This window comes from Nerophis ophidion, linkage group LG08, assembly GCF_033978795.1.
Source record: "Nerophis ophidion isolate RoL-2023_Sa linkage group LG08, RoL_Noph_v1.0, whole genome shotgun sequence".
Lineage (NCBI taxonomy): Eukaryota > Metazoa > Chordata > Actinopteri > Syngnathiformes > Syngnathidae > Nerophis > Nerophis ophidion.
The window spans coordinates 20,005,829-20,025,485 of NC_084618.1; the positions used below are offsets into that span (position 1 = coordinate 20,005,829).

The 19,657-nt window shown below is 42.0% G+C and overlaps 1 protein-coding gene across 1 annotated transcript in view; it reads left to right on the forward strand.

The window, feature by feature from the left end:
• Positions 1-19,657, forward strand: part of sppl3 (signal peptide peptidase 3) — a 93,329-nt gene that overhangs the window by 38,096 nt on the left and 35,576 nt on the right. Inside the window, exon 2 of the mRNA XM_061907974.1 lies at positions 14,378-14,455. Within this exon, the coding sequence (XP_061763958.1) occupies positions 14,378-14,455 (78 nt within the window). The remainder of the gene's footprint in view (positions 1-14,377; positions 14,456-19,657) is intronic.

Consider the following 19,657-nt stretch of genomic DNA (forward strand, 5'->3'; position numbering starts at 1 on the left):
CAAAGGGTGTTCTACTAAGTACTAAAGATGCATGGAACTAGGGGGTTGAATCATTTTGTCAATGAGATATTGAGTAAAATTTCCTTTTATGGTATTTTGTAAAATACAGTGTTATAATTGAAGTTGCATTTGTCTATTTGACACATCTTTAAACAAAATACGGAATAAATGTCCAACTTGCTAAAACACCAAAAATGTGTGGGGGTTGAATAATTTTGATCACAACTGTATATGACTTCAAGCGGGAATATGTCGAACAGACAACCTTAATTTGTCAAGTGTGGGGCAAAAGCATTGCTACAAAAAGTAGCATTACTGCTAATATGTAGCACCATTTGAAAAGTCTCCCGCTAGAGAATGAGGAGTGCTTGAAACCCCGCATGTAAACATCTCCGTTCGGTGCCACACCAACAAAATGCCGAGGCAACACCGTATGAAAAAAATAGTCAACAACATAAGGAGATAACATCCACAGTAACCTACCACATAGCGAATGACATACACTATTTGATTTTGTATTATGCAGCTCATTTTTATTTTAGATTAGATTAGATAGTACTTTATTTATTCCGTCAGGAGAGTTCCTTCAGGAAAATTAAAATTTTCAGCACAATTTGAAAGTTATTGAAATATCTTGTGTGACATCATGCACAAAAGTGCACTTTATTTATTTCTGCTGTATCGCCCAGCCCTAATTTATGTCAACTTTCTTGATAATTGTTCAAATATTTAAACACCAAAACAGCCCCCCTATGGGGTGGCCGCCAAACTTATCCAGTTCTGGTTCTCTTGTGGTTGGGTGAATTGACTGGTGGCAAATCAACACGGCGTAGCTGGCGCCACGTGCATATGCAGGTGACAAAAAAGTCTGGTTGAGGTCGAACACCTTTTCAGGTGACACATTAGCGTGTGGTCTTCGAAGAGAAGGTTGAGGAGAAAGCCTGACCTTGTTCCTCTCGGATTCTAATGATGTCAGGCCTAACAGAGACACAGATAGACGGCCAGTTTCATCCGGCGCCCAGCTAATTCATATTCCAGCACCAAAGTGCTTGCTGTGAATTCTGCGCACAGACGCCCCGCAGAACATGGGCGGAATGGATGAATGGAACATTTAAAAAGAAAATACAATCCGGGACTGTTGGGGGCTGGACGGGAGCCCAAGGAGCCATAAGCCCTCCTTGTCTGCGGACACACTTGTTTTTTCCTTTTTCTTGCCCTCCAACTGACACAATTCCCCAAAGCTGCTAGCAACAAGGGCATGCATGACTCCAGTACTGAGGTCATCCGGCGGCACGAAGACCAGTTCTGGCCTCGACCCCCGACATGAGACTTGGCTCTACATGGCATACGTTTGCTGCACTTTTTTTGGAATGTTGCCAATTCGAAATGTCCGATAATGGCTATTTTTCCCCGATATTGTCCAACTCTTAATTACCGATTCCGATAAATACAGTTGTGGAATTAACACATTATTATGCCTCATTTTGTTGTGATGCCCCGCTGGATTCATTAAACCAGGGGTCGGGAACCTTTTTGGCAGAGAGAGCCAAGAAGCCAAATATTTTTAAGATGTATTTATGTAAGAGCCATAAAATATTGTTTTCAACACTGAACACAACTCAACGCGTGCATTTTCAAGTAAGACCAACATTTCTAGAGTATAATAGGTCTCCTTTTCTTTGGAATAACATTGTTATTCTGAAGCTAACTGTGGAGGGGGCGTGGCCTGCGGGCCTGCAGCGAAGCGGGTGTTGCTAGGGCCGACCTCGAATTTAGCGACAGGTGCGTAGATGGCCCAGCTGGGCCTTGTTTTCTAGTCACTTGTCACTCTGTTTATAAGCAGCAGCCAGGAGAGAGCGAGAACGAAAAAGAAAAAGACAATTGTTGGAAAGCAACTAAGAGACTTATTGAAAATTTAAAAAATATTGTAATTCTGTAACAGGCTCTCATGTCGGTGTCTGGTGGTCTGAAAAACCCCCAAGATGGCAAGCCCCACACTAACCAATAATAAATAAAGTACTTCTTACCATTAACGCAACTTCTTGAACATAAAAATGCATGAGAGTGTTTTATATTTTGAACGTTATTTTTAATTACAAGTGGAATTATTCATTATTTATCGTGCTGAGCAATGTCAGCTCAGATTTATCCGAGAGCCAGATGCGGTCATCAAAAGAGCCACATCTGGCTCGCGAGCCATAGGTTCCCTACCCCTGCATTAAACAATGTAAGACGGTTTTCCAAAATAAATAACTCAAGTTATGGAAAAAAATGCCAGCATGGCACTGCCATATTTATTATTGAAGTCACAAAGTGCATTGTTTTTTTTTAACATGCCTCAAAACAGCAGCTGGTAATTTGAGACAGGGAGTAGTGAGGGGTGTATATTGTAGCGTCCCGGAAGAGTTAGTGTGTTGCGGTGCGGATGTTTTCCCAAAATGTGCTTTTCATTCTTGTTTGGTGTGGGTTCACAGTGTGGCGCATATTTGGAACACTCTTAAGGTTGTTTATACGGCCACACGCAGTTTGACCTGTATGGCTGTTGACCAATTATGCCTTGCATTCACTAGTGTGTGTATGTGAAAAGCCGTAGATATTATGTGATTGAGCCAGCCTTTCAAGGCACGCCCCCAATATTGTTGTCTGGGTGGAAATCAGGAGAAATTCGGGAGAATGGTTGCCACGGGAGATTTGCGGGCGGGGCACTGAAATTCGGGAGTCTCCCGGGAAAATGGGGAGGGTTGGCAAGTATGTCCGGTAGACGCAACTGTTATGTACTTCTCCTTACGTCCGTGTACCGCTCTGTACAGCGGCGTTTTAAAAAGTCATCAATTTTACTTTTTGAAACCGATGCAGATAATTTCCGATATTACATTTTAAAACATTTATCGACCCATAGTATCGGCAGTCCGATATTATCAGATTTTTCATCCGATCCAAATTGTTACAACTTCAAACTGTTCCAACACATTCGGGAATCGCGGGCCTTCCCTTGACAAATTTCCAGGTTTTCTGGGACATTTTTCCCATTTAAAATGAATTGGCCATTTTTCAAACGTTCACCATTTCCACATTTTTCAACCTATTCAAACCATTTCACCTTCAACACATTCCACCATTCTGGAAATTCAAAGTATTGTTTTTCCAAGTTCCAAAAAATTCCAGGATTTCCCAGAATTCCTGCTTTTCCAAAGCCCTATTTCCACCCTTTTCTCTGGCGATTACTCCTTCTACATTTTTCACTGCATTTCAACCGTTCCCCTGTCAAAACATTCCTCTTAATCAGGACCAAAAAAAACAGTTGTTTTTTTAACTGGAAAAATTCCCGGTTTTCCCGAAAATTCCAGGAATTCCGTAATACCATTTTTCAATTCAACTTGTTACTACTTCAACATTTCTCGACCGATTTGATAAAATTTCAACACCAGCCATTCCAACTTATTCAGACCATCAACGATTTTTGTTTTTTTTGTCATTTTCAAAAAAAATCCCGCTTTTCCCAAAATTCCCCAATTTTTGGGAAATCCCTGGGACATTTTTCAAAGTTCCGCAACTCCCACATTGTCCATCTGTTTCAAACCATTCCAACATCAAAATATTCAACCTGTTTGGGAATTGTGTGCTATACTTCAACAATTATAAAAAAACATTTTTTTCCAGGATTTAAGTTCAACTTCAGCATTGGAGAGGAATCACGTGTGAATGTGAAAGTTACTGACCCAGTCTCCTAAAGCAGGGGTAGGGAACCAATGGCTCTCGAGCCAGATGCGGCTCTTTTGATGACTGCATCTGGCTCTCAGATAAATCTTAGCTGACATTGCTTAACACGATAAGAAATGAATATACCCGCTGGTAATCTGTCAGGTTCAAATACTGATGACATCTACTAAACAGACGAGAAGCAAGGAATCATGCAATGACAGAGTTCAATTTAGCTTAATGAAGAAACACGTGTTTTGGGCTCTATCCTAGTTAAAGATCCAAACTACATTCTAAAAGTCCAGCACGCTTCCTCAATTTTTTTGGGAGGTCCCTTTTTACATCACTGAAACTGTCGCTGAGGGAAGAGGGTAAACTCGACAACTCCAGTTAGACACATTATATGATTATACAAAAATGCAAATGTGTTGAGGCTGGTGATATCGCCTTGTCTCTTACTTTGTCTGTATCACGGCGGCCTTGGCAGTCAGCGGGCCATTCCTGGACACAGACACTGATACCAGACTGGCTGGCAATCCCAGCTTTTTCAAGTTTATTGTACTTCGGTCAATGGTCAACAAAGTAAAAAAAACAGTTGTACATTCATAGATTGAAAATAAAAAGTTGTACATTCATATATTGAAAATAAAAAATGTTACAGACCGAAAGGGTTTAGGCTGAAGTTAAACACTTATTGCGCCTAACCCTATAAACAATTTCAAGTACAAAATAAACTTCCGAAAGTTATAAAAAGTCCTTTGCACAACTTATTATAAATACACATTATAAACAACATGAACGTAGTTCAGTTTTATACACAGTACAGGCATGTGAAATATCCCTGTGTATATATAGACCTTTGCACTAATTATATATACAATATATACAAACAATTGTACTTCTATTATTATTTATATCTCATGTTTAATTTTTAATTAACATTAATCATAGTATTAACTACAATGTTAATTCAAGAGTGATATATTTTTTCAAGACATTGGTCTTAAAGTGTTTTTTAAATTTGTGAATGGAACTGGAACATTTTAAGGAATCATCCAAGCTGTTCCACAGTTGAACTCCTCTAACAGAAACACATCTACTTTTTAAGCTTGTTCTTATTTTTGCTTTCTGAAAGAAAGCTGAACCTCTGAGGTCATAGGGATTCTCTCTGGGTTTAAATCTCACTTGTAAACACCCAGGCAGCATGTGGTTATGAGCTTTGAAAGCCACAATAGTAGTATTGAGGTCAACAAGATCGTGCAGTTTTAATGTTTTTAATTTAATGAACAGAGCATTGGTATGGTCATGATAATTCGCATAAGTTACAATTCTAATCGCTTTCTTTTGAAGTAAAAATATAGAGCTGATGTCCATCCATCCATTTTCTACCGCTTATTCCCTTTCGGGGTCGCGGGGGGCGCTGGCGACTATCTCAGCTACAATCGGGCGGAAGGCAGGGTACACCCTGGACAAGTCGCCACCTCATCGCAGGGCCAACACAGATAGACAGACAACATTCACACTCACATTCACACACTAGGGCCAATTTTGGTGTTGCCAATCAACCTATCCCCAGGTGCATGTCTTTGGAAGTGGGAGGAAGCCGGAGTACCCGGAGGGAACCCACGCATTCACGGGGAGAACATGCAAACTCCACACAGAAAGATCCCGAGACTGGATTTGAACCCAGGACTGCAGGACCTCTTGGAAGGTTGCTTATAAGCTGATATTTGATTTGTAATTGTTTCCCCAAATTTCAACACAATAGTTAAGATATGGGAGTATGAAAGAATTATATAACATGATAAGAGCCTTTTGATTCAGAGTTTTTAATTATATGTAACATAGCAATATTTTTTGCCATCTTTGTCTTAAGTATATGTATGTACAGTTTCCAATTTAATTTATCATCTATATAGATTCCCAAAAATTGTATTGAATGCACCCTTTCTATCTCCATATCATCAATTCTTATATGACGCTGTATGTTATTTTTCCTATTTCCAAAAATTATATATTTAGTTTTATTTAGGTTGATTGATAGTTTATTGGCATCAAACCATTGCTTTAGTATGTGGAGTTCGATCTCTACAGTCTCTAGGAGTTGGTCAAGGTCTTGCCCAGAACAGTACAGACTTGTATCATCAGCAAAAAGAATACAGTTGAGTTTTTTAAGGATTTTGGAAATATCATTAATATACAGTAAAAACAATTTTGGTCCCAGTACAGAACCTTGGGGTACTCCATGTGTTATGATCTTTTTGTCTGAATCTACATTGTTCATATGCACATACTGCTCTCTGCCACCAAGATAACTTTTCAACCAATCATGAGCAAGACCTCTGACACCATACCTATGCATTTTGTTTAAAAGTAATGTGTGATCAATGGTGTCAAAGGCCTAGCTCAGGTCAATAAAAACGCCAACAGCAAACTCCCTCTTATCAATTGCAGTGGTTACCTCCTAACTAGTTCCATCACTGCCATGGAAGTGGACCTGTTGGATCGAAAACCAGCTTGCCAGCTTTGCAAAGACAAAGAAACATACCTCTTCAGCACAATTGACAATAATTATAGCAACAGCCCTTAAGCATAAAAGTTGTGTGATAATATATACAAAATCATTCTAACATAATCACAGTGTTAAAAATAACATTCAAAATATAAAACATGCTCATGCATTTTAATCCATCGAACCGTTTTCTACCATACCTGTTCATGAAGTCGCATTAATGGTAAGACGTATTATATTTATTATTGGTTAGCTTCAGAATAAAAATCTTATTAAAAAGAATAAGAGACTTATTATACTTTAAAAATGTTGGTCTGAAAAATATTATATGGCTCTCACGGAAATACATTTTAAAATATTTGGCTTTCATGGCTCTCTCAGCCAAAAAGGTTCCCGACCCCTGTCCTAAAGCCTACTAAGAGGAAAGGAGCAGTTTTCTGCCTAGAGGGCGCTCAAATTTTCTAATTTTTGGTTCCATCATGTAAGCCACGCCCTTTTTAACACGACACAACTTTACGTATTCTTCTGGCTTCATCATTTGATTAGAATGTTTAAACTAGCCACGTCCCCGCCACCTTTTCAGATCATGGGTCATCAATGTTGACCTCTTTATGAATCCCAGCCGTGTCCCAGTGTTGACTTGCCAAAGTTTGTACTCACATGAAAGATTCCTTCAAAATGGATGCAAGCGCGCTCAGAAACATCAGTATTATATGTCGTATTCCTCGTTACGCAATTCTAGGAGGGGGCGTGTCCTGCCAGAACACCGGCTGCGGCAAACGTCTCGTCTATCCACAGTGAGCAGCCCCTTCTTAGATACTAATTATATATCGGCCGATACCGATTATTAGTCATCAAATGATATTTGGAGATAATATTCATGTGCAGTAAAAGCAATTTAAATAATATTATATGTCAGTAAACAGACTTAAGTTGTTTTGTAACATTACTTTGTAGGAAAGGTGGGATCTGGAGTGACTTAATTTTGTTTAATTTATCATCCAAAAACATCAAACATCTTTATCACGTGTGTCTAAGATGAACATCAACATTTGATTTCAAAATATGGAACATCTCCTGGGAAAATAGATCAAAATATGACATTTGTCTACATCACAATAACTCATCTACTCCATTTGATACCATTTTATAACACTTTATGAATTTAATGCATTGTAAGGTTTTCCTCGTGAAATATTGTAAACCCATCCATCCATTTTCTACCGCTTATTCCCTTTTGGGGTCGCGGGGGGTGCTGGCGCCTATCTCAGCTACAATCGGGCGGAAGGCGGGGTACACCCTGGACAAGTCACCACCTCATCACAGGGCCAACACAGATAGACAGACAACATTCACACTCACATTCAAACACTGGCGCCAAATTTAGTGTTGCCAATCAACCTATCCCCAGGTGCATGTCTTTGTAAACGTTGAAATTAAAACTATTGTGGGCTCTTTCCACGTAGATTATAGTTGGGGCATTTTTCAAGATGCCTGACTGGATGTTACAGAAAGTATGAGAATGTGTGAGCTGCTGCCTGCTCTTTTTGACTTATACAATCATCCCATATTTGTTCAAAATACTGATAATGTCGCCATTTGACTTAAAAGTACTAGGATATGAGTTTTGTTTAAAATACTGATAGATACAGTCGTGCTCATAAGTTTATACCTTGGGAGAATTTATGATTTCTTGGCTATTCTTCAGAAAATATATGAATGATAACACAAAAAACTTTCTTCCACTCATGCTTAATGGTTGTGTGAAGCTATTTATTAGCAAACAACTGTGATTACTCTTGTTGAGTCAAAATGACAAAAGAAAGTACCCAAATGACCCTGATCAAAAGTTTACATACCCCTTTGATCTGATCACATGCACAAAATTTGACACAAACGGGTTTGAATGTCTAATCAAGGTTCCAAACCTGACCTCTGACATGTTTGTTTGTAATTAATGTATATGTATAAAAGATCAGTGAGTTTCTTGGCTTCTGACAGACCATTGCATCTTTCATCCAGTGCTGCACAGATGTTTTTGGATTCTGAGTCATGGGGAAGGCAAAAGAATCTGCGATAAAAGGTAATTGAACTGCATAAAACGGGAGAGGGGGTATAAAAAGATATCCAAGGAATTGAGAATGCCAATCAGCAGTGTTCAAACGCTGATTAAGAAGTGGAAAATGCGGGACTCTGCAAAGATTTCAGCCACAACTGCCAGGAAAATTGTTCGAGATGCAAAGAAAAATCCACAAATAACTTCAGCTGAAATACAGGACTCTCTGAAAAATTGTGGTGTGGCTGTTTTAAAGATGCACAATAAGGAGGCACTTGAAGAAAAATGGGATGCATGGTCGAGTGGCCATTACTTTGTTCCAGAAGTTTTGAGGCTCGTCTCTATGCTGTTTGGCGTAACGTAAGCGGGATAATTTGTGACATTTGCGCAGAAATGGCTTTCTTCTGGTGACTCGACCCGCATTTGAACACTGCTGATTTAAATCTCAATTCTTTGGATATCTTTTATACCCCTTTTCTGTTTTGTGCAGTTCAATTACCTTCTCTCGCAGATCCTTTTGACAATTATTTTGCCTTTCCCATCACTCAGAATCCAGAAACATCCGTGCCGCACTGGATGAAAGATGCAATAATCTGTCAGAAGCCCAGAAACTTCCCGGACTTAAATACAAACCCCGTTTCCATATAAGTTGGGAAATTGTGTTAGATGTAAATATAAACGGAATACAATGATTTGCAAATCCTTTTCAACCCATATTCAATCGAATGCACTACAGAGACAAGATATTTGATGTTCAAACTCATAAACTTATTTTTTTTTTGCAAATAATAACTAACTTAGAATTTCATGGCTGCAACACGTGCCAATGTAGTTGGGAAAGGGCATGTTCACCACTGTGTTACATCACCTTTTCTTTTAAAAACCCTCAATAAACGTTTGGGAACTGAGGAAACTAATTGTTGAAGCTTTGAACGTGGAATTCTTTAGCATTCTTGTTTTATGTAGAGCTTCAGTGGTTCAACAGTCCGGGGTCTCCGCTGTCGTATTTTACGCTTCATAATGCGCCACACATTTTTGATCGGAGACAGGTATGGACTGCAGGCGGGCCAGGAAAGTACCTGCACTCTTTTTTTTACGAAGCCACACTGTTGTAACACGTGCTGAATGTGGCTTGGCATTGTCTTGCTGAAATAAGCAGGGGCGTCCATGAAAAAGACGGAGCTTGGATGGCAGCATATATAATTCCAAAACCTGTATGTACCTTTCAGCATTAATAGTGCCTTCACAGATGTGTAAGTTACCCATGCCTTGGGCACTAATGCACCCCCATACCATCACAGATGCTGGCTTTTGAACTTTGCGTCGATAACAGTCTGGATGGTTCGCTTCCCCTTTCATCCGGATGACACCATGTCGAATATTTCCAAAACCAATTTGAAATGTGGACTCGTCAGACCACAGAACATTTTTCCACTTTGCATCAGTCCATCTTAGATGATCTCTGGCCTAGAGAAGCCGGCGGCGTTTCTGGATGTTGTTGATAAGTGGCTTTCGCTTTGCATAGTAGAGCTTTAACTTACACTTACAGATGTAACGACCAACTGTATCTAGTGACAGTGGTTTTCTGAAGTGTTCCTGGGCCCATGTGGTGATATCCTTTAGAGATTGATGTCGGTTTTTGATACAGTGCCATCTGAGGGGTCGAAGGTCACGGTCATTCAATGTTGGTTTCCGCCCATGCCGCTTACGTGGAGGGATTTCTCCAGATTCTCTGAACCTTTTGATGGTATTATGGACCGTAGATGTTGAAATCCCTAAATTTCTTGCAATTGCACTTTGAGAAATGTTGTTCTTAAACTGTTTGACTATTTACTCACGCAGTTGTGGACAAAGGGGTGTAACTCGCCCCATCCTTTCTGGTGAAAGACTCATCATATTTTGGGAAGCTGTTTTTATACCCAATCATGGGATGTTCCAAATAAGTGTTTGATGAGCATTCCTGAACTTTATCAGTATTTATTGCCACCTTTCCCAACTTCATTGTCATGTGTTGCTGGCATCAAATTCTAAAGTTAATAATAATGATTATTAGCTACAACAAAAAATGTTTATCAGTTTAAACATCAAATATGTTGTCTTTGTAGCATATTCAACAGAACATGGGTTGAAAAGGATTTGCAAATCATTGTATTCCGTTTATGTTTACATCTAACATAATTTTCTCAACTCATATGAAAACGGGGTTTGTACACACACATTACTAGCAAACAAACATGTCACAGGTGAGGATTGGAACTTTGATTAGCCTTTCAAACCTGTTTGTGTCAACTTTTGTGCATGTTATCAGATCAAAGTCACTGGGGTATGTAAACTTTTGATCAGGGTCATTTGGGTACTTTCTTTTGTCTTTTTGATTTAAAAAGAGTAAACAGTTGTTTGCCAATAAATAGCTTCACACAACCATTAAAAGCATGAGTGGAAGAAAGGTTTTTGTGTTGTCATTCGTATTCTCTGAAGAATGGCCAAGAAATCATAAATTCTCCCAGGGTATGTAAACTTATAAGCATGACTGTATATCACCATTTGGCCTAAAAGTACCGTAATATGTGTTTTGTTCCATATGGCTCAGCCCTATGTGCCATACAGTTTACAAACACCATTGTGGTCTTCTCTGTACTACGTCGTCCTCTCACCAGAGCCATGATGAGACGTGCATTTACGTCTGCTTCTTCCCCCCCCCCCAACACATTCCTCAGGCGCTAGCTGCAGAGTTTGACACGAGACTGACAGGTCAGCGTCTCGGTCAGACCCCTCATGGGGAAGTAGCGAGCCACAATGGCCGCCTTGTGTGTCACGGCCAGGTTTGCATGAAAAGGTTGCGTGGGTCAGGTCCAGACTGGAGTCCGAAAACTTCTATCAAGATTTGATCGGATTGAAGGCATTTTTCCCCTCATTCGGATGCTGATGATGCAGTATTTGATTGTTTTCAAATGTACTTTTGCATTTCTGTCTTCTTGGCCCTTTGATGACTTTTTTTGTGAGAGTTGGGCTCACACTTATCAAATATATGCTAATATGTAGAATTTTGACACTGTGATTCAACAATAAGAGTCATCACAACAATCACTTGTTCATCCCACGGCCTGCAGACAAGAGTTTTTTTTAGACCAGGTTTTGTCTTAGGGTAAGAGGACTTAGGGGTGTCTTTCTAAAGGTAATACACTTCTAGCATAGTTGGGATAAGTACCTGCCCTGGCATCCATGTTCATTATGCAGATTCAGCTTTTATCACTGACTATAACTTTCATCCATTCATCCATGTCCATCATGCAGATTCACCTTTTATCACTGACTATAACTTTTATCCATTCATCCATATACATCATGCAGATTCACCTTCTATCGCCGAATGACTTTCATCCATTCATCCAAATCCATCATGAAGATTCACCTTTTATCACTGAATATAACTTTCATTTATTCATTCATCCATATTCATCATGTAGATTCACCTTCTATCACTGAATACAAATTTAATTCATTCATCCATATCCTTCATACAGATTCACCTTCTATCACTAAATATAACTTTCATTCATTCATCCATATTCATCATGCAGATTCACCTTCTGTCACTGAATATAACTTTCATCCATTCATTCACCCATGTCCATCATGCAGATTCACCTTTTATCACTGGCATATGACTTCCATCCGGATTCATCATGTAGATGCACCTTCTATCACTGAATGTAACTTTCATTCATTCATATTCATCATGCAGATTTACCGTTTGTCACGGAATGTAACTTTCATTCATTCATCCATATTCATCATGCAGATTCACCTTTTGTCACGGAATGTAACTTTCATTCATTCATCCATATTCATCATGCAGATTCAACTTGTATCACTATATATAACTTTGCTTCATTCATTCATTCATCCATATTCATCATGCAGCTTTACCTTTTGTCACTGAATGTAACTTTCATTAATTCATCCATATTCATCATGCAGATTCAACTTGTATCACTATATATAACTTTCCTTCATTCAGTCATTCATCCATATTCATCATGCAGATTCACCTTTTATCACTGAATATTACTTTCATTCATTCATCCATATCCATCATGCAGATTCGCCTTTTATCACTAAATATAACTTTCATTCATTCATCCATATTCACCTTCTATTTCTGAATATAACTTTCATTCATTCATTCATTCATCCATATCCATCATGCAGATCCCATCTTAAAACTCATTTGTGTACTCTAGCCTTTAAATAGACCCCCTTTTTAGACTAGTTGATCTGCCGTTTCTTTCTTTTCTGCTCTTCCCCCCTCTCCCTTGTGAGGGGGGGGCACAAGTCAATCAATCAATCAATGTTTATTTATATAGCCCTAAATCTCAAGTGTCTCAAAGGGCTGCACAAACCACAACAACATCCTCGGTACAGAGCCCACATAAGGGCAAGGAAAAACTCACACCAAGTGGGACGTTGGTGACAGTGACAATAATGACTATGAGAAACCTTGGAGAGGACCGCATATGTGGCTATAGGTGTAAGTGCAACTGGACGGCAGTCATTAAGGCAGCTGATGGAGTTCTTCTTCGGCAATGGGATTGTTGTGGAGGTCTTCAGGCATGATGGGATGACAGCCTGAGTGAGGGACTGGGTGAAGATCTTAGTAAATACCCCAGCCAGCTGGTCTGCACAGTCCCTCAGTACCTGTCTCGGGACCGCATCTGGTGCTCGGGATCACCGCCCTTAGCGTGCGCCTCACCTCTTGCTCCTCCAGTATAAGGGTACGGCTAGTGTGGGTGTTGTCACGGTCGCAGGTGTCTTTCTCTGTTAAGCTGTTTAGCTCCCACGCGAGGAGTTACGGGGTCTGAAGTTGGTCATGTGTTGTTCATATGAATGCTCCATGAATGCATTGCAGCTTTGGAACCTGCCAGCTGCCTGCTATAAAAGTGAATAGATAGATAGATAGATAGTACTTTATTGATTCCTTCAGGAGAGTTCCTTCAGGAAAATTAAAATTCCAGCAGCAGTGTACAGAGTTGAGATCAATTTTTTTTAAAAAGTAAATAATGGGGGTTTAAAAAGAAACAAAATAGAGAAATATTACAAAAAGAATAAAAACAATGGGAATAACAATATAACAGTAAAATAAGAATATAACAAGACAAAGTAGGCAGTAGTGACCATGTTATGAAAACGTATTGCACTGTTAATGTTTTGCATCCCCTGTCATCCTAATACCCCCCGCCCCCGTCCCAGAGAGGAGTTGTACAGTCTAATGGCGTGTGGGACAAAGGAGTTCTTGAGTCTATTAGTCCTGCACTTGGGATGAAGCAGTCTAGCACTGAACAGGCTCCTCTGGCTACTGATAACGCTATGCAGAGGGTGACTGGCATCATCCAGGATGCTCACTAGTTTGTCCACAATCCTCTTCTCTGCCACCGTCACCAGTGAGTCCAGTTTCATTCCGATTGTAGAACCGGCCCGCCTGATCAGTTTCTCAAGTCTGGAGCTGTCCTTCTTAGATGTACTGCCCCCCCAGCACACTACCATGTAGAACAGAACACTGGCAACCACAGACTGGTAGTACATCCACAGGAGTTTTCTACAAATGTTGAAGGAGTGCAGTCTCCTGAGGAAGTACAGCCTGCTCTGTCCTTTCTTGTACTGGTGGTCCGTGTTAACAGTCCACTCCAGCTTATTGTCCACCCAAACCCCGAGGTACTTGAATGAGTCCACGGTCTGTACCTCAACTCCCTCGATCACAATAGGTTGTGACCGTGGACTCGACCTCCCAAAGTCAATGACCAGCTCCTTGGTCTTTGACGGATTGAGCTGCAAGACGTTCGTGTGGCACCAGACAACAAACTCCCTCACCAGGTTCCGAAACTCCTCCTCTCTGCCGTCCCTGATGCACCCGACGATGGCTGTGTCATCCGCGTACTTCTGGATGTGACACAGCTCTGAGTTGTAGCAGAAGTCAGCGGTTTTACTTTTAGAAGAGCTCGCCCTCAACTGGTCCAACCTGTGCGACTTGTCCGCGCCTCTAGGAAACTTTAATGTCATTAAGCCGACAATGATGTAATATTATAAAAGTCTTTCTTTGATCTCGTCCTCAGGGCCTACTCTTTAGTGGACTCCAGCCAGGTGTCCACCTTCCTTATCTCCATCCTTCTCATCGTCTATGGCAGCTTCAGGTGAGTCCGGGGCTTCCTACTCACAATCTTCAGTGGACCACAAAGTGCCCAGGTTGTCTTCCTTGTATTGTTGCTGTAAAATGACACAACAAGCGCACAACGCAGGTGGTTTGGTGTACGAAAGCGACAATTAAAACACAACACAGGTGGTTTGCCGTACCAAAAGAACACTTGTTTGAGTGGTGGCTTCTGGGCCAACTCACTTAAATGAGAGAATATTTCTTTCTTATAATTGATTAAGTTACACAAACGGGAAGCAAATATTAAAATGTCCATTCATTGTTTTGTAAACACTGGGGCCCTGCTCACACAGCGGCACCAATCCGTGGCACGGCGCTTGGCAAAAAGACTCTGTTAGAAAGCTCTCTCACACCTGCGTTTAATCCTCCAAGAACTGTTTATTCAGCCTGGAGGTGAGACAAATGAGTGTGTGATTTCTGTGTGCATGCATGAGTGTGTCCCCATGAAGACCTCACACACTTTCTGCTCTTTTGGTTAAGTCTCACTAAAAAGAGCCGACTCTTTTGGCTCGGCTCACTAAAATGAGACGACTGTCATTGTTCGGCTCACTAAAAAGAGCCCACTCTTTTGGCTCGGCTCACTAAAATGAGACGACTGTCATTGCTCGGCTCACTAAAAAGAGCCCACTCTTTTGGCTCGGCTCACTAAAATGAGACGACTGTCTTTGCTCGGCTCATTAAAAAGAGCCGGCATGCTCTTATGGCTCAGCTCACTAAAAAGAGTCGGCCGGCTGTTTTGCCTCGGCTCACTAAAATAATTGGGTTCTTTTGGCTCGGCTCGCTAAAAAGAGCCGGTCAGCTCTTTTGGCTCTGCTCACTAAGAAGAGGCGGTCTGCTCTTTTGACTCGTCTCACCAAAAAGAGTCGCACGGCTCTTTTGGCTCGGCTCTCTAAAATAATTGGGCTCTTTTGGCTCGGCTCGCTAAAAAGAGCCGGTCAGCTCTTTTGGCTCTGCTCACTAAAAAGAGCAGGTGAGCTTTTTTGGCTCTGCTCACTAAAAAGAGGCGGTCTGCTCTTTTGACTCGTCTCACCAAAAAGAGGCGGTCTGCTCTTTTGACTCGTCTCACCAAAAAGAGTCGGACGGCTCTTTTGGCTCGGCTCTCTAAAAAGAGCCGGTCAACTCTTTTGACTCTGCTCACTAAAATAATTTGGCTCTTTTGGCTCGGCTCACTAAAAAGAGGCGGTCTGCTCTTTTGACTCGTCTCACCAAAAAGAGTTGGATGGCTCTTTTGACTCGGTTCACTAAAATAATTGGGCTCTTTTGGCTCGGCTCGCTAAAAAGAGCCGGTCAGGTCTTTTGGCTCTGCTCACTAAAAAGAGCAGGTGATCTTTTTTGGCTCTGCTCACTAAAAAGAGGCGGTCTGCTCTTTTGACTCGTCTCACCAAAAAGAGTCGGACGGCTCTTTTGGCTTGGCTCACTAAAATAATTGGGCTTTTTTGGCTCGGCTCGCTAAAAAGAGCCGGTCAACTCTTTTGACTCTGCTCACTAAAATAATTCGGCTCTTTTGGCTCTGCTCACTAAAAAGAGGCGGTCTGCTCTTTTGACTCGTCCCACCAAAAAGAGTCGGCCGGCTGTTTTGCCTCGGCTCACTAAAATAATTGGGTTCCTTTGGCTCGGCTCGCTAAAAAGAGCCGGTCAGCTCTTTTGGCTCTGCTCACTAAAATAATTGGGCTCTTTTGGCTCGGCTCGCTAAAAAGAGCCGGTCAGCTCTTTTGACTCTGCTCACTAAAATAATTCGGCTCTTTTGGCTCGGCTCACTAAAAAGAGGCGGTCTGCTCTTTTGACTCGTCTCACCAAAAAGAGCCGGTCAACTCTTTTGACTCTGCTCACTAAAATAATTTGGCTCTTTTGGCTCGGCTCACTAAAAAGAGGCGGTCTGCTCTTTTGACTCGTCTCACCAAAAAGAGTTGGATGGCTCTTTTGACTCTGCTCACTAAAATAATTCTGCTCTTTTGGCTCGGCTCACTAAAAAGAGGCGGTGAGCTTTTTTGGCTCTGCTCACTAAAAAGAGGCGGTCTGCTCTTTTGACTCGTCTCACCAAAAAGAGTCGGACGGCTCTTTTGGCTCGGCTCTCTAAAATAATTGGGCTCTTTTGGCTCGGCTCGCTAAAAAGAGCCGGTCAGCTCTTTTGACTCTGCTCACTAAAATAATTCGGCTCTTTTGGCTCGGCTCACTAAAAAGAGGCGGTCTGCCTTTTTGACTCGTCTCACCAAAAAGAGTCGGCCGGCTGTTTTGCCTCGGCTCACTAAAATAATTGGGTTCTTTTGGCTCGGCTCGCTAAAAAGAGCCGGTCAGCTCTTTTGGCTCTGCTCACTAAAAAGAGCAGGTGAGCTTTTTTGGCTCTGCTCACTAAAAAGAGGCGGTCTGCTCTTTTGACTCGTCTCACCAAAAAGAGTCGGACGGCTCTTTTGGCTCGGCTCTCTAAAATAATTGGGCTCTTTTGGCTCGGCTCACTAAAAAGAGGCGGTCTGCTCTTTTGACTCGTCTCACCAAAAAGAGTCGGCCAGCTGTTTTGCCTCGGCTCACTAAAATAATTGGGTTCTTTTGGCTCGGCTCGCTAAAAAGAGCCGGTCAGCTCTTTTGGCTCTGCTCACTAAAAAGAGCAGGTGAGCTTTTTTGGCTCTGCTCACTAAAAAGAGGCGGTCTGCTCTTTTGACTCGTCTCACCAAAAAGAGTCGGACGGCTCTTTTGGCTCGGCTCTCTAAAATAATTGGGCTCTTTTGGCTCGGCTCGCTAAAAAGAGCCGGTCAGCTCTTTTGACTCAACTCACTAAAATAATTCGGCTCTTTTGGCTCGGCTCACTAAAAAGAGGCGGTCTGCTCTTTTGACTCGTCTCACCAAAAAGAGTTGGATGGCTCTTTTGACTCGGTTCACTAAAATAATTGGGCTCTTTTGGCTCGGCTCGCTAAAAAGAGCCGGTCAGCTCTTCTGGCTCGGCTCGCTAAAAAGAGCCGGTCAGCTCTTCTGGCTCTGCTCACTAAAAAGAGCAGGTGAGCATTTTTGCCTCTGCTCACTAAAAAGAGGCGGTCTGCTCTTTTGACTCGTCTCACCAAAAAGAGGCGGTCTGCTCTTTTGACTCGTCTCACCAAAAAGAGTCGGACGGCTCTTTTGGCTCGGCTCTCTAAAATAATTGGGCTCTTTTGGCTCGGCTCGCTAAAAAGAGCCGGTCAGCTCTTTTGACTCTGCTCACTAAAATAATTCGGCTCTTTTGGCTCGGCTCACTAAAAAGAGGCGGTCTGCTCTTTTGACTCGTCTCACCAAAAAGAGTGTGATGGCTCTTTTGACTCGGTTCACTAAAATAATTGGGCTCTTTTGGCTCGGCTCGCTAAAAAGAGCCGGTCAGCTCTTTTGGCTCTGCTCACTAAAAAGAGCAGGTGAGCTTTTTTGGCTCTGCTCACTAAAAAGAGGCGGTCTGCTCTTTTGACTCGTCTCACCAAAAAGAGGCGGTCTGCTCTTTTGACTCGTCTCACCAAAAAGAGTCGGACGGCTCTTTTGGCTCGGCTCTCTAAAATAATTGGGCTCTTTTGGCTCGGCTCGCTAAAAAGAGCCGGTCAACTCTTTTGACTCTGCTCACTAAAATAATTCGGCTCTTTTGGCTCGGCTCACTAAAAAGAGGCGGTGTGCTCTTTTGACTCGTCTCACCAAAAAGAGTTGGATGGCTCTTTTGACTCGGTTCACTAAAATAATTGGGCTCTTTTGGCTCGGCTCGCTAAAAAGAGCCGGTGATCTTTTTTGGCTCTGCTCACTAAAAAGAGGCGGTCTGCTCTTTTGACTCGTCTCACCAAAAAGAGTCGGACAGCTCTTTTGGCTCGGCACACTAAAATAATTGGGCTCTTTTGGCTCGTCTCACCAAAAAGAGTCGAACGGCTCTTTTGGCTTGGCTCACTAAAATAATTGGGCTTTTTTGGCTCGGCTCGCTAAAAAGAGCCGGTCAGCTCTTTTGACTCTGCTCACTAAAATAATTCGGCTCTTTTGGCTCGGCTCACTAAAAAGAGGCGGTCTGCTCTTTTGACTCGTCTCACCAAAAAGAGCCGGTCAGCTCTTTTGGCTCGGCTCGCTAAAAAGAGCCGGTCAGCTCTTTTGACTCTGCTCACTAAAATAATTCGGCTCTTTTGGCTCGGCTCACTAAAAAGAGTTGGATGGCTCTTTTGGCTCTGCTCACTAAAATAATTGGGCTCTTTTGGCTCGGCTCGCTAAAAAGAGCCGGTCAGCTCTTTTGGCTCTGCTCACTAAAAAGAGCAGGTGAGCTTTTTTGTCTCTGCTCACTAAAAAGAGGCGGTCTGCTCTTTTGACTCGTCTCACCAAAAAGAGTCGGACGGCTCTTTTGGCTCGGCACACTAAAATAATTGGGCTCTTTTGGCTCGTCTCACCAAAAAGAGTCGGATGGCTCTTTTGGCTTGGCTCACTAAAATAATTGGGCTTTTTTGGCTCGGCTCGCTAAAAAGAGCCGGTCAGCTCTTTTGACTCTGCTCACTAAAATAATTCGGCTCTTTTGGCTCGGCTCACTAAAAAGAGGCGGTCTGCTCTTTTGACTCTGCTCACTAAAATAATTCGGCTCTTTTGGCTCGGCTCGCTAAAAAGAGCCGGTCAGCTCTTTTGACTCTGCTCACTAAAATAATTCGTCTCTTTTGGCTCGGCTCACTAAAATAATTGGGCTCTTTTGGCTCGGCTCGCTAAAAAGAGCCGGTCAGCTCTTTTGGCTCTGCTCACTAAAAAGAGGCAGTCTGCTCTTTTGACTCGTCTCACCAAAAAGAGTCGGACGGCTCTTTTGGCTCGGCACACTAAAATAATTGGGCTCTTTTGGCTCGTCTCACCAAAAAGAGTCGGACGGCTCTTTTGGCTTGGCTCACTAAAATAATTGGGCTTTTTTGGCTCGGCTCGCTAAAAAGAGCCGGTCAGCTCTTTTGACTCTGCTCACTAAAATAATTCGGCTCTTTTGGCTCGTCTCACCAAAAAGAGTCGAACGGCTCTTTTGGCTCGGCTCGCTAAAAAGAGCCGGTCAGCTCTTTTTGCTCGGCTCGCTAAAAAGAGCCGGTCAGCACTTTGGACTCTGCTCACTGAAATAATTCGGCTCTTTTTGTCTCTGCTCACTAAAAAGAGCAGGTGATCTTTTTTGTCTCGGCTCACTAAAATAATTGGGCTCTTTTGGCTCTGCTCACTAAAAAGAGCAGGTGATCTTTTT